The sequence below is a fragment of the Pogona vitticeps genome, chromosome 3 (genome assembly GCF_051106095.1).
Source record: "Pogona vitticeps strain Pit_001003342236 chromosome 3, PviZW2.1, whole genome shotgun sequence".
NCBI lineage: Eukaryota > Metazoa > Chordata > Lepidosauria > Squamata > Agamidae > Pogona > Pogona vitticeps.
The window spans coordinates 236,222,771-236,238,458 of NC_135785.1; the positions used below are offsets into that span (position 1 = coordinate 236,222,771).

Below are 15,688 nucleotides of genomic sequence, written 5' to 3' on the forward strand. Positions count from 1 at the left end.
TTCATTATAATTTAGGTTCTGAGGACTATAATAAACACCGTTTGGTTACTGTAACATAAACAGATATTAAATTCCCAGCACTGCCAACCCAGTTCGAAAGCATGTAAAAGGCGAGGAGATAAATAGGTACCACCTCGGTGGGAAGGTAACGGCGTTCCGTGTCTAGTCACGCTGGCCACGTGACCACGGAAACTCTTCGGACAAACGCTGGCTCTATGGCTTGGAAAAGGAGATGAGCACCGCGCCCTACAGTCGGACACGACTGGACTAAATGTCAAGGGGAACCTTTACCTTACCCTTTTTATATGCAGTTTGTAAAATATTTCATCCTGTATTTAAACTGTTTGAAATATACATCTATTGTGAGGCACAAACAGTATTACTCTTGACACAGTTTTTATTGTTTCCTTTTTAACATCCCCACCAAAATCTTGATAAGAAGTAACTACGTTAGGTTATTTGTTTAATAAAGACCAGAATTAATGTGCAGGGGTTAAATGCTTCAACTTCTTGTTTTTAACAGCTATCCAATGAACTGTTAACAATACAATTTCTAGACCATTCCACATATGAGCAGCGTGCTCACCACCCAAGGTTATAGCAGTTACAATGCCTCTTTGAATAGTGGTTCATTTTCCATTCTCCTGCTGTCCTCCTTAAATCAATATAATGAAAGCCATAATTATTATTAGAAACTAGTTGTAGAATTAAATGTGATTCTCACACATTCTTAAGCCAACACAATGACTAGAAAGCTAAACTAAGACAAGGGAATGTTTTCAGTGAAATGTTAATTTTTATTGAAAAATTTTGCATTTTCCTTACTCTTTCTGTGCCTGTTCTTACAAGACAGTATTATGCACCTTTCCCTCAGAAGTAGATGTTGCCAAAGCACTTGGCTGATTGGCTGGAGAAAAACCAGTTACTTTAAATATGGTTGTCCTGTTTAAAAACACATTGAATGAAAAAGCCCTTGATTTTGCACCTCTGAAAAAGTATGGCAGTATTGTCCTTATATCCCTCTTTCCACTTCAGAAGAGTGGAGATTCAACACAAGCTATCAAAACTGATAGGTTTTGGACAGTGGAACTTGGATCCCTTCTCAGAAAGGGGATTTCCCCCCCAAAAAAGACTGGTTTAAAGAGGCCTCTCTCAAGTAAACCCCAATCACCAAATGACTGGTGCTGTCTGGTCCACAAAGAAATATCTAGCAAAACTACTAGAGAAGAAAAAACACCAACCCTATCATTCTCATCATGTACTTGGCTGCTAGGAAGCCATCGACAGAAGGCTGGATATTCAACTGCTGCAGCTCTTGACGCTGGAAGTTCTCTTTTCCCCCCTCATTGTGATACAATTCATTAGGTACTAAAGAGTTGGCAAGGAAGTCTTCATTGGCCTGCCAAAATCCACTGTGATATTTGTGTACAAAGGGTTGTATTCCACGGAGAGCAACTTATAGGAGCAGGAGTTTAAGCCATCTGTTTTCCACACTCGAGATACCTGACGTAGGAGATTCATCCTGCATGGAATTTTTAAAAATTGGGGTTCAGGTGAGAAAGGAACAACAGCAACAAAATTATAAAACATGTCATGTCAACGGCCCCACCCATGTGGGTGGTCACACGCTGGACCTGTTTTTTTCCTCCAGTTGGAGCGAGAGTGATCTGGTGGTGACGGACCTTGTGTCAGTCCCCTTATCATGGTCAGATCACCACCTAATAAAATTAACCTCACAGTGGCACTCCCCCCTCGCAGGGAGCAGGGACCTATTTCTATGGTCCGCCCTTGAAAGCTACTGGATCCGGTTGGATTCCAGAATGCCATGAGAGGTGTTACGGCTGACCTGGCTAGCGCTCCTGTCGACGCTCTGGTTGACAACTGGTCCGCCGCTGCCACCAGGGCCATAGACACGATCGCACCCAAATGCCCTCTCCAGCACAGAACTCGCCCGGTGCCCTGGTTTAACCAGGAGCTTCGAGCGATGAAGCGAATAAGGAGAAGGCTAGAGCGTAGATGGAGAAAGAACCCGACGGATCGTAATTGGGTAACTGTTAAGGTCGCAACTAACCTTTACCTGAATAAGGTAAAGGCTGTGTGTCGATCATTCTTGGCTAACCGGATAAGTGAAGCGTCCAACCAGCAGGCGGAGCTATTCCATATAGTGTGCGACCTATCCGGAATTGGTCCAGGAGATGGGCCTCCCCTTAGTTTCTCACCGGACCAACTTGCAGCATTTTTAAAGTCTAAAGTGGAGGCCATCCGCCGGGAGCGCTCTCCTTTTTTGAATACAGTGAGTCGAGCAGAGATGTCCAGTGCTCCGTCTTGCCCGGTAAATTTTTACTCCTTTCAGCCTGTCACGCCCGACACTGTGAACAAGGTGCTTGATCGCTGTCGAGCTACCACCTCCTCCCTTGACCCTTGCCCGGCCTGGCTAATCAAAGCAGCCAGGCTGAAAACAGCAGAATGGGCCACAGCAATAATAAATGGGTCTTTCCTTCAGGGCAGGTTTCCACCTGCCCTCAGGGAGACATTCATTAGGCCCATCATTAGGTTTCCACCTGCCCTCAAGGAGACATTCATTAGGCCCATCATTAGGTTTCCACCTGCCCTCAAGGAGACATTCATTAGGCCCATCAGAAAGAAACCTAGTTTGGCGGTGGACGAAATTGGCAATTATAGGCCCGTCGCCAATGTTTCTTTCATGAGCAAAGTGGTGGAGAGGGTGGTGGCAGACCAACTTCAGGCGCACTTGGATGAAACAGATGCCCTAGATCTGTTTCAGTCGGGCTTCAGGCTGCGCCACAGTACAGAGACGGCATTGGTCGCCCTGTATGATGACCTGTTGAGGGAGGCTGACAGGGGCAAAACGTCTCTGTTGGTCCTCCTCAACATCTCGGTGGCCTTTGATACCGTCGACCACGGTATCCTCCTGGGGAGGCTCTCCGAGTTGGAAATTGGTGGCTCGGCGCTTGCCTGGCTTTGTTCCTTCTTGGAGGACTGGTCCCAGAGAGTACAGCTTGGGGAGAGTGTTTCGGCCCCAAGGAGTTAAAATTGCGGGGTTCCACAGGGGTCGATTATCTCCCCAATGCTGTTTAACATCTACATGAGGCCGCTGGGTGGGGTCATCAGGGGGTGTGGAGCATTGTGTCATCAGTATGCGGATGACACTCAGCTCTACATCTCCTTTTCACCAACTGCAGTTGATGCTGTCCTGTCCCTTCAACACTGCCTGGGGACCGTACTGTAATGGATGCAGGAAAATGGGCTGAGGCTGAACTCGGACAAGACGGATGTTCTGAGGGTGGGGGCCCCCGTGGCTGGTGGCCTGGGTGACTCATTTGGGGGGGTGAAACTGGCTGCGAAGAGCGGGGTCCACAGCTTGGGGATGCATTTGGACCCGACGCTCACCATGGAAACACAGGTGGCGTCAGTAGTCCGCACCGCCTTTTTCCACCTTTGGCGGATAGCCCGACTGCGGCCCTACCTTGACACGAGGGCGCTCACTACCTTGGTGCATGCGCTCGTAATCTCAAGATTAGACTACTGTAACATGCTCTACGTGGGGCTGCCTTTGAGGTTGATGCGGAAACTTCAAGTGGTGCAGAATGCAGCGGCCAGACTCCTTACTGGAGTGAGAAAACACCACCACATTTCTCCTATTCTGGCCATGCTCCACTGGCTGCCCATTCGTTTCCGCATTGACTTCAAAGTTTTAATGCTTACCTATAAGGTCCTAAACGGTTTGGGACCTCAATATCTGCCGGAATGCCTGCTCCCACCAAGATCTACCCGGATCACCCGTGTGAGCCAGGAGGTGAGGTTGAGGAGCCTAACGCTGAGGGAGGCCCGGAAGGAAAAGACACGAAACTGGGCCTTCTCGGCGGTGGCTCCTCGACTTTCGAACAACCAGGCCCCTACACTGGGTACATTTAAAACCCAACTAAAAACATGGATGTACATCCAGGCCTTCTCTCCTGCCAGCACTTAACTCTTTTTCCTTTGCTATCTATCATTTCTTATATTTTGCACTGTTTTTATTATTGATTGTGTTAATGGCTTTGTATTTAATGAGTATATGTCTGTTGGTAGCCACCCAGAGTGGTAGAATATACCAGATGGGCAGGATATAAATCAAATAAATAAATAAATAAATAAATAAATAAATAAATAAATAAATAAAATCAGGTATGTTCCTATTTGAGACTTACAAACAGTATTAACCTTTTTGAAGCAAAGAAATCGTAAGTGTTAATAGGCATTAAATTGTAGCAGAGAGACAATGTGTGTCAAAACAATGAATAGCTCTGTGCATGGTTTCATGCTAGTAATCTTGGCCTCACAGTTTTACATTGGGTCATATACACAAAAGCAGTGGACATGCTCTGTTCATATCCAATCTTTGTCAACATGGTCCCGCGTAGACATGTTGGACTACAAGTTCATCATCCAAAACCTACAGAATACCAAGTTACGAATGGCTAACTTCCACTTTATGCCATATTCCTTTTCCATCTACCAGTTGACAGTTCTCACCAAGTCAGAGAGCCACTTCCATAACTCACCTCTGTCCATTTGCCTCATTTCCTTCATCTCTTGTGTGGAAGATCATTGTGTATTTGGCTATGCTGGGGGAAGGTCTAATGATCTTCATCTTCTGTATTTCAACCCTGAACAGAAGAACACAGAAATTAGAAAACAAAGATTTGCAAACAAGCCAAGGTGTTTGTGTGAACTATGAACCTCCACCCAGCTTAAACTATGGGAAACACAGGTGTCAGATTCACCTGCACCTCCAACAGAAAGAGGGCAGTTTCCCATAATTTTCCAAGAAAAATGCAACCACACGTTGCATTTTTGTACAAGCTGGTTTGAACAGGAGGCCTTAATTGCCACCTTGTGGTCCATCTGTAAAAGTGTCTGCTATCCAATGGTCCTTTTTAATTTATCACTACCATTTCAGCTACATCCCCAGCACATTAATACAAACAAAAGAAACAGCTGCCTGTTTCTTTTTCTTTCTATTCAGATTTCCTGGTGCATATTCACTGTTCCATGCAGTGACATGAAGAACCACATCCAGCTTCAGCCGTAACCGTCATGTCATCTATAAGAATAGACTGAAAGGATGCATAAGAAAACACCGCAGCACATCTCTACTTTAATTCACCTTAACAATGACTATTGTGGAACTGTTTAAAAGATGATCTAATACTGTACACAAATGTTTCAGTCGAGTAGGAGTTACTAATATGTGGAAAATAAGGAAATAATTTCAAGGTCATTGTTAAATAGCCTCCACTTTCTTACGGTATGATTCCACTTGGTTTCCTGAACTGCATATTTTACTTCTCTTATAGTGCTTTTTGGATGATTACAGTAAAGATGCGAAGATCCACTTACTGTTATTAAAGTAGTGAGGTTAAGGAAGAACTATTATACTGTTATAAAAGATAGTCATAACCGTATAATGTAGTTAATACAACTTGAACACACCAACAAAGAATATGCCAAAACAAAATTCCAGAAACACCAAAGAGTCAATGAAAGAACAAATAATAAAAGTTTAGAAACTTCTTTTTAAATTAGGATCCTAGGGAATGCTTATTGAAGAAATGAAATACACACTATATGGTGTGCTTCTCAAAATGGCTGGTATTTAGAAGCGATTAATAAAACTACAAAGGCAAAAGATGTAAATGAAGTGCCCAGCACAGGAATAACTACACCCTGTGAACAGTTCACAACCATTTACTTCATGTGTTGTAAAACTCAGGAATGGATCCGCTATTTTGGAGAAGTATTCTCAAGGGCTAAGTATTCTCTATATCAGGAGCTACATGAGAAACACATACGGGATTTTCTTCCTTTTTGTTGTTGTTGTTTAATCGTTTAGTCGTGTCCGACTTTTTGTGACCCTGTGGACCAGAGCACACTAGGCCCTCCTGCCTTCCTTTAGGCCCAAGTAATTTGGCTGGCTTTATGTGTTCCTTGATAGCAAAATGCCTTTGGACAGCCCTGGTGAACCCTGTATCTTCCAAACAGTATAACAGAGCTAGGCTTGTGTGATCACTGTAATTGTCATAGGAGGTAGAACATATATAGTTTTCTTCCTAGTGCAAGTTGTTTCAGAGTAGTTTGATTATGACTAAGCAATTAAAAGCTACTAAAGTTACAAAAGATATGCTCTTTGTTGATGTGGCTGCATTTTTGTATTCTCCTTGGGAGTGACTAGTAATAAGGAATGTCATAACGATTTCCCTGTTGTTCCTGCTTTCCCACTACATGACTGCTCTAAACAAGGAGTAAGAAAACCGCACTGAGAGTCAGCAGCAACAGCAGCAGAGGGAGCATAAAGCACTATCACCATAGCTACAGAAACAGGCAATGGCTGTATCAGCAGAATCAGGCATGAAATTTATTAATTTTCCATCACTTCCGCCATCATGTTCAGAGCACAACCTGAAATAGTTGTTTTCTGGGGCTTTTTTAAATTCGCAGAATCTCACAATATTGTTTCCAAGCTTTCCCAAAAGAATGTCAAGGGAGAACTGCTGCCCTCTCCTGGATCCAAAAAAAAGCAGGATCTTTGGATATTGTAAGGCTGAGACCAACCTCAGAGGTGGCCTGAGAGGTCTGCTGCCAGTCTCTTCAAGAGGAAACCACGAGGAACAGCTGGCAGACATAATGAAAGACTTACAAGGGCTAGGCGTAAGGACAGAAACAATAGGGGGCGCCATTTCAGTGGGAAAAGAGAGGAAAAAAGAGGAGTAGGGAGGCAGAGGGGTCAGTTGGAGGAGGAAGGGGAAGGGGAAGCATGCTGGATGGAGAAGGTAGAAGAGGAGGAGGATTTAGTGGATTTGACTGAAGGAGAACCCTGGACAGGGGAATGGGTGGAATTTAGAGTTCCTCAAGAGTATGCGGAGAAGGAGTGGCAGATATATAGGAAGCCACCCTACCGGGGCGAGATGGAAGAGAAGAGAGAACGAGATATAAAGCATGGATACAGAGGGAAGCTCAGTGGAAAGAAAACAAAGTATAGAGAGAGGTGGGAGACCCCGTGGGGCCAGTCCATTTTGTCCCAATTTGAGACCTACGCCAGGCAAGGTTTGGGAGCCACAGGTGGGCTGGATCTTTCACCCCTCACCCTGAAGCAAAAGGCTGTATCTCCAGGGGACTTGTTATTGGTGTTTGACAGTTATAAACCGGTTTTGAATTCTTCACCCTTCGATAGGAAGAACTTATTGTTGCTTAAGGAAGATAAATATGGCGCTGTTTCGGTGAAATCAGAGACAGATGTTATTGTTGAAAAAGCCCACGAAACCTTGTTAAACACTAAAGACGTTTTATTAGAAAATACTGAAACGGCAGATTCATCTTTGCATCGAGATGTCCCATTTGGAGAAACAGAGGCCGAAAAGGATCACAGATATGCAAGCCAAATATATGTAACAGGTCCCTAGCTGCAGCTGTGTTTAAGGAAAAAAGTTATGTGAGCAAAAGATTTGACAGAGAATTCTTTCCCCCAATTTCCCCTGTAACTTCTCTACCCAATGCTACTTCTTCATTTTGCAGAAATCTAAAAGAGGTATTATCCTTTAAAAATGCAGTCAAAGCCCAGAGCATTGGAGGGGAGTGAATAGCAACAAGAACTGTTACTTTTCCCAAAATGTAACAGCAACCTGGAGTTTGTTGCACATACTGTATATTACTTTGTAATGTTCTGCTCGTAGTGAAGTACAAAATATATAACGCTGTTCAAACACAGGTTTATAGGTAACTCCTGAACTTGGTTTCACTAAATATCACCATATATGTTGACCTAGGAGCTTGGAAAGACATTGTATTTTTAATTCAGTGGAGCTGGCAGAACTGGAATCAATTTTCCTCAGGCTCTAATGTACCTCTCTTGAGAAGGGTATAGGTATGTGTAGGCATCCTTCAGTCTCGAAAGACTATGGTATCGTGCTCTGTATGGAGGACTTGGAACAGCGTCTAGTGTGGCTGAGGAGGCCAATTCGAGAGTGACAATCCCTTCCACACTGGAGACAAATCCAATCTGTCCCCTGTCCAGCTCCCTGGTTTTGCTTCCTTTGTGACTTCCTCTTTGCCTCAGCCTGCTGGACAAGGGTCTCTTCAAATTGGGAGAGGCCGTGATGCACTGCCTGCCTCCAGGCTGAACGATCAGATGTCAGAGTTTCCCATCTGTTGAGGTCTATTCCTAAGGCCTTCAGATCCCGCTTGCAGATATCCTTGTATCGCAGCTGTGGTCTCCCTCTGGGGCGATTTCCCTGCACTAATTCTCCATATAGGAGATCCTTTGGAATCCGACCATCAGCCATTCTCACAACGTGCCCAAGCCAGCGTAGACGTCGCTGTTTCAGTAATGTATGCATGCTGAAAATTCCAGCTCGTTCTAGGACTACTCTATTTGGAACTCTGTCCTGCCAGGTGATACCAAAAATCCGTCGTAGGCAACGCATATGGAAGGTGTTCAGCTTCCTCTCCTGCCGGGCACAAAGGGTCCAGGACTCGCTGCAGTACAGGAGTGTGCTCAGGACACAGGCTCTATAGACCTGGATCTTGGTATGTGTTGTCAGTTTCTTATTGAGCCATACTCTCTTTGTGAGTCTAGAGAACATGGTGGCTGCTTTCCCAATGCGTTTATCCAGCTCGACATCTAGAGAGAGGGTGTCAGAGATGGTTGAGCCAAGGTACACAAAGTCGTGAACAACCTTCAATTCTTTTGTGGAGATGGTAATAGAGGGAGGTGAGTCCACACCCTGGCCCATGACTTGTGTTTTCTTCAGGCTGATTGTTAGTCCAAAGTCTTGGCAGGCCTTGCTGAAACGGTTCATGAGTTGTTGGAGGTCTTCAGCAGAGTGGGCAACAATGGCTGCATTGTCTGCAAAGAGGAAGTCCCTCATGCATTTCAGCTGGACTTTGGTCTTTGCTCTCAATCTAGAGAGATTAAAGAGCTTTCCATCTGATCTAGTCCGGAGATAGACACCTTCTGTTGCAGTTCCAAAGGCATGCTTCAGCATGACAGCAAAAAAGATCCCAAAAAGTGTTGGTGCGAGGACACAGCCCTGTTTCACTCCGCTTCGGATGTCAAAGGGATCTGATGTTGAGCCGTCAAAAACTACAGTGCCTTTCATTCCATCGTGGAAGGACCTGATGATGTTAAGGAGACGAGGTGGACATCCAATCTTGGGAAGTATTTTGAAAAGGCCATCCCTGCTAACCAAGTCAAATGCTTTTGTAAGGTCTATGAAGGCCACTAAGAGTGGCTGTTGTTGTTCCCTGCATTTCTCCTGCAACTGTCGGAGGGAGAATACCATGTCAGTGGTGGATCTATTTGCTCGAAATCCACACTGTGATTCCGGATAGACTCTGTCTGCAAGCACCTGGAGCCTCTTCAGCACAACACGGGCAAGCAGCTTCCCTACAACACTAAGAAGAGAGATACCACGGTAGTTATTGCAGTCACCCCTGTCACCTTTGTTCTTGTACAACGTGACAATGTTTGCATCCTTCATGTCCTGTGGTACTCCACCTTCCCTCCAGCAGAGACAAAAGATTTCATACAGTTCGGTGATGATGATCTCCTTACCGCATTTCAGCACTTCAACAGGGATGTTGTCCCTTCCAGGTGCCTTGCCAGAGGTGAGGGAGTCCAAGGCCGCATTTATTTCTGCTAGGGTTGGTTCGCTGTCCAGCTCTTCCAAGACAGGCAGGCACTCAATGTTATTTAATGCTTCTTCGGTTACTACATTCTTTCTGGAATATAGCTCGGAGTAGTGCTGCACCCAGCGTTCCATCTGCTGTGCTCGGTCCTGGATGATCACACCTGTAGTAGACTTCAAGGGAGCAGATTTCTTCTGTAATGGACCTAAGGCCTGCTTGATACCATCATACATTCCTTTGATGTTACCTGTGTCCGCTGCTATCTGTATCTGAGAGCAAAGCTGAAGCCAGTAGTCATTGGAGCATCTCCTGGCAGCCTGTTGGACTTGGCTACGAGCGGCTCGAAGAGCTTGCAGGTTGTGCTCGCTAGGACAGGCTTTGTATGCTGCTAGAGCTCTTCTCTTATCCTCAATGGCTGGCATTAACTCCTCCGAGTGGGCTTCGAACCAGTCAGCCATCTTTCTGGTCTTCTTGCCGAAGGTGGACAAGGCGGTGTTGTAGACAGTGTTCTTGAAGTGTTCCCATCGTTCAGGTGCATTTACATTAGCTGGACCTGGAAGGGTTTCCTCGAGTGCTTGGGCAAATTCCTTCACTTTTCTTTGATCGCGAGTCTTGTTGATGTCAATACGTGGTCTTCCTTCCTTTTTCATGTGATACAATTTCTTTGTTCGCAGTTTTACTCTACTACACACCAGGGAGTGATCAGTATCGCAATCAGCACTCTGGTAGCTGCGTGTGATCGTAACACTAGCAAGGCTAGAACGTCTAGTGAGGATCAGATCGAGCTGATGCCAATGCTTGGATCTTGGATGTCTCCAGGAAACTCTGTGTTGCAGCTTCGTATTAAAGAATGTGTTGCTGACACAGAGACCATAGTAACAGCAAAACTCCAGTAAGCGTTGGCCATTTTCGTTCATCTTTCCAATGCCAAAACGGCCTAGACAAGTGGGCCAAGAATTGTGATCAGCACCAACTCTAGCATTAAAGTCTCCAAGAATGAACAGTGACTCTCTTTCAGGGACTTTTTTGATAGTAGCTGCCAGGTCGTCGTAGAATTTGTCTTTCACTTCTGGAGTGGATGACAGTGTTGGTGCATATGCACTAATGAGGGTTACTGGTCCTGCTGATGAGTGGAGCTGCAGAGACAGGATTCTTTCACTCCCCACAGTGGGTGGAACAATGCATCTCAGGAGAGTGTTTCTGACTGCAAAGCCAACACCATATTCCCTGGTCTCATTCGATGGTTTTCCCTGCCAGAAGAATGAGAAGTTTTTTTCTTTGACAGATCCCGAGTCTGGCAGTCTTGTCTCTTGCAGGGCAACAATGTCCATCTGCAGTCTACTCAGTTCCATGTCAATGACAGCTGTCTTGCGCACATCGTCTATTTCTTGCAGGTCGTTAGGAAAGCCGTAGTCAGGAAAGCCAGGGGTCATTGTCCGTACATTCCAGGTGCCCAGCTTTAGGGCAGAAGTTTTCTTATGATTGTTGCATGGTGCACGGTTGTCGATCTGCTTGTCGGGTTTCACCCTAAACCCCACGCACCCCGTGAGGTTAACAGACCGTGGCGAGGTAGCACCTTACTGGCTGGGGGCTGCCCAGCTTAAGGCGGGCGGTATCTACCTAGTGAGGTGCAATGACCTCTCCCACCGTCAGAAGTAGCCCCTGGCGTCCTGCTCTACGCCAATTGAGCAGAGACTTATAACCGGTAACTGCTACTTCCCGTGTTGTTTCGACGCTGTATGCGAAGCTGGAGTGTCCTCTCCAGTGCACGAAGCCTGGGTAAAATAGTATGGAGGATAGGCTGTTACCCAAGCAGCAAATCCCCCCTCTCCACATCGCTGAAATGGTCCAGTGGAAAGGCAAGAGCCAATACAACTGGTTCCAGCAACGTCGCAGGAGTTGGCAGAATGAAAGAAAATGCCTCCGGGACTCCGGCTCCGGATTTTGCCTCGAGGTTATCTCCTGAAGCCCTTTCCATAAGTGGATATAGCCACAAGGCAGTGGAGGTTTAAATTCGGAGTGGTCCTTCTCCTAGATGGGCTGCCTTCCAGGGCTGACGAGCCCCACCTACCCGGCCTGGTCTCTAATAGTATGGAAGTATGATCTGACCTTTAAAAGTATACTCCCCCCGGTGTACGAGATGTTAGTTGGTTTTCCTATTTACCAAATTTGGGTAAAAAGTAGGATTAGAGAGTTTCACATGCCGTTAGACACACTCTCCTGCTCATCCTCCTTTACAGCTGAGACTCTGCCTTTGCTCAGGTGATTTCTATTTACCATATTAGGATTGGAGATAGAGAGAGTATTTGAGAATTTCGCGCGCCTAACGGCGTGCGGTCCAGGAAACAAAGGCTTCAGCAAGACATCCAAAGAGAACGCACCTGAGTTTCATCCAGGCCTAAACCTCCTAAGGAAATGAAGGCAAGGTCCAGAAACTTCCCAGTTAAAAAAAGTAGGCCCTCCCTCTTGGCCCATGTGATAAGAGAGAGAACAAGCAGCCCCCCCCAACAGAACAAAAGGCTTCAGCAAGACATCCAAAGAGAACGCACCTGAGTTTCATCCAGGCCTAAACCTCCTAAGGAAATGAAGGCAAGGTCCAGAAACTTCCCAGTTAAAAAAAGTAGGCCCTCCCTCTTGGCCCATGTGATAAGAGAGAGAACAAGCAGCCCCCCCCCCAACAGAACAAAAGGCTTCAGCAAGACATCCAAAGAGAACGCACCTGAGTTTCATCCAGGCCTAAACCTCCTAAGGAAATGAAGGCAAGGTCCAGAAACTTCCCAGTTAAAAAAAGTAGGCCCTCCCTCTTGGCCCATGTGATAAGAGAGAGAACAAGCAGCCCCCCCCCAACAGAACAAAAGGCTTCAGCAAGACATCCAAAGAGAACGCACCTGAGTTTCATCCAGGCCTAAGCCTCCTAAGGAAATGAAGGCAAGGTCCAGAAACTTCCCAGTTAAAAAAAGTAGGCCCTCCCTCTTGGCCCATGTGATAAGAGAGAGAACAAGCAGCCCCCCCCCAACAGAACAAAAGGCTTCAGCAAGACATCCAAAGAGAACGCACCTGAGTTTCATCCAGGCCTAAACCTCCTAAGGAAATGAAGGCAAGGTCCAGAAACTTCCCAGTTAAAAAAAGTAGGCCCTCCCTCTTGGCCCATGTGATAAGAGAGAGAACAAGCAGCCCCCCCCCCCAACAGAACAAAAGGCTTCAGCAAGACATCCAAAGAGAACGCACCTGAGTTTCATCCAGGCCTAAACCTCCTAAGGAAATGAAGGCAAGGTCCAGAAACTTCCCAGTTAAAAAAAGTAGGCCCTCCCTCTTGGCCCATGTGATAAGAGAGAGAACAAGCAGCCCCCCCCAACAGAACAAAAGGCTTCAGCAAGACATCCAAAGAGAACGCACCTGAGTTTCATCCAGGCCTAAACCTCCTAAGGAAATGAAGGCAAGGTCCAGAAACTTCCCAGTTAAAAAAAGTAGGCCCTCCCTCTTGGCCCATGTGATAAGAGAGAGAACAAGCAGCCCCCCCCCCAACAGAACAAAAGGCTTCAGCAAGACATCCAAAGAGAACGCACCTGAGTTTCATCCAGGCCTAAACCTCCTAAGGAAATGAAGGCAAGGTCCAGAAACTTCCCAGTTAAAAAAAGTAGGCCCTCCCTCTTGGCCCATGTTATAAGAGAGAGAACAAGCAGCCCCCCCCAACAGAACAAAAGGCTTCAGCAAGACATCCAAAGAGAACGCACCTGAGTTTCATCCAGGCCTAAACCTCCTAAGGAAATGAAGGCAAGGTCCAGAAACTTCCCAGTTAAAAAAAGTAGGCCCTCCCTCTTGGCCCATGTGATAAGAGAGAGAACAAGCAGCCCCCCCCAACAGAACAAAAGGCTTCAGCAAGACATCCAAAGAGAACGCACCTGAGTTTCATCCAGGCCTAAGCCTCCTAAGGAAATGAAGGCAAGGTCCAGAAACTTCCCAGTTAAAAAAAGTAGGCCCTCCCTCTTGGCCCATGTGATAAGAGAGAGAACAAGCAGCCCCCCCCCCAACAGAACAAAAGGCTTCAGCAAGACATCCAAAGAGAACGCACCTGAGTTTCATCCAGGCCTAAACCTCCTAAGGAAATGAAGCGGTATAGGTATACAGGAATGTGAATAGAGCAATCCTCAGGCCTGTCCCAATGTACATTTTGTCTAAGGTGGAACAGCACCATCCTCATATATAAACATATATAAATTCAAGATGCAGCCAAGATATTGTGGCTTGGAAAAAAAACACAGGTCCTTCTCTCCCTCTGTGAGAGTAAAAATACAGTAACAGGAAAATTAAACAATAAATACTTTGTTATCCCTTAATGCTAACTCAAATTGGCTGCTTGCATCTACAGCCCTACTCTGCCTAGTGGTAGGATCAGTTTTACAGTCAATGTTTATTTTATTTCATGAACCCATTTAATCTGCTAGATGATGACGACGACACTTGATAATGCTGGAAATGTGTGTGTGCCTGCATTAACTCACATGTGCAAATGAACAGAATTTAGTGAATAGCAGAGGGAGAAAGTGAAAATAGAAATCTAGATAGATTCCAACATTTCATTGCTGTGCAATAAAGAGAAAATGTAACAGCTGGGTTTTTTAATTGTTGAAGAGCTGGACATATCCAAGAAGACACCTTAATGCAGTGGGGGGGGGTGTTGTAAGGAAAGCAGAGAACAGAAGAGATGGGGGTACAGTATTTGAATACGAATACCCCCGCACAGCTGGACTTAACGAGGGCCCAACCCTCTGTCCACTCATGTGTCAGGCAGCGGGGGGGGGCAGCCTCTCTCTTCTGTCCAATCATTCCTGGAGCCCCGCTTGGCTAGCCTCTCCTGGAAATGGGGGGGAGCACTAGCCGAGTGGGGCTCTGGAAGTGACTGGAAGGACGAGCGAGGCCCCCGCCAGAGGATGTGAGTGGGCTCTTGTTAAGTCCAGCTGTGTGGGGGTATTCATATTTGTATACAAATTACAGTACCCCAATTTCTAATTGGGATCCAACAGACAATAAACTTCCTCGAACAACTAAAGCTGACTTTAAGAAACAAATGTTATGTATCAATCTGATGCTTGAAGCATGTTGCGCCACCATGCTAATTAAATAAGTCCTGAGTTATGCTGCATGGAGTGGTGAAGGAATTATAGGAAACTGCCTTATACTCTTGAGAGTCCCCTGGACTGCAAGGAGAACAAACCTATCAGTTCTAAAGGAAATCAACCCTGAATGCTCACTTGAAGGACAGATCCTGAAGCTGAGGCTCCAGTACTTTGGCCATCTCATGAGAAGAAAAGAGTCCTTGGAAAAAACCTTGATGTTAGGAAGGTGTGATGGCAAGAGGAGAAGGGGACGACCGAGGATGAGATGGCTGGACAGTGTCTGCGAAGCAACCAACATGAACCTGACACAACTCCGGGAGGCAGTAGAAGACAGGAGGGCCTGGTGTGCTCTGGTCCATGGGGTCACGAAGAGTCGGACACGACTAAACGACTAAACACGCCTTATACTGGATTACTGTACGTTCTTCGCCCACTGTTACAAGTATTGTCGGCACTGCCCGGCAACATTTCTTCAGAGATTCAGGCAGGATTTCTCCCCAGCTCTACTTGGAAATGTCAGTATTGACCTTGAGAAGTTCTGCATGATAATAAGCAGGTACTTGACCACTGTGCTACAGTTCCTTTCTGGTTTCACAATCCACTCCTTTCTAGAGTTTGCCTGCCCCTCGTCAGCATTCAGTAAAAATGAACAATGATTCTATCTTATTATCAGTTGATGATGTTTGTCTTCTTGTAAACTGCAGTTCTGTTGACTTTCAGGGAGAAAGGCAAAATGACTACACAACGTCTGGAAGGTAATAAGGAACAGATCCTGTAAACAAAAGCCAGTGAAAATGTGCCTGGCATACAAGAGTCTTCAATGACAAAATACCATTTTTAATACAAACTTTCTCAGGTTGCCAAACCTTTTTTTACTTGGTTAG

General features: G+C 45.8%; 1 protein-coding gene and 1 long non-coding RNA gene across 4 annotated transcripts in view; one reads left to right on the forward strand and one right to left on the reverse strand.

Annotated features, from left to right (window-relative positions):
* Positions 1-776: 776 nt before the first annotated feature.
* B4GALT4 (beta-1,4-galactosyltransferase 4) overlaps positions 777-15,688 on the reverse strand; it is a 52,082-nt gene continuing 37,170 nt past the window's right edge. For all 3 annotated transcript variants that reach the window (XM_020783836.3, XM_020783835.3, XM_078389975.1), the window contains 2 exons: positions 4,566-4,670; positions 777-1,522 (listed from right to left, as the gene is read on the reverse strand). In XM_020783836.3, the coding sequence (XP_020639495.3) occupies positions 1,369-1,522; positions 4,566-4,670 (259 nt within the window). In that variant the 3' untranslated portion in view covers positions 777-1,368. The remainder of the gene's footprint in view (positions 1,523-4,565; positions 4,671-15,688) is intronic.
* Positions 4,670-13,905, forward strand: LOC144588037 (uncharacterized). The gene is made up of 2 exons (XR_013543345.1): positions 4,670-7,924; positions 13,808-13,905. It is a non-coding gene; the product is annotated as an uncharacterized LOC144588037 (long non-coding RNA).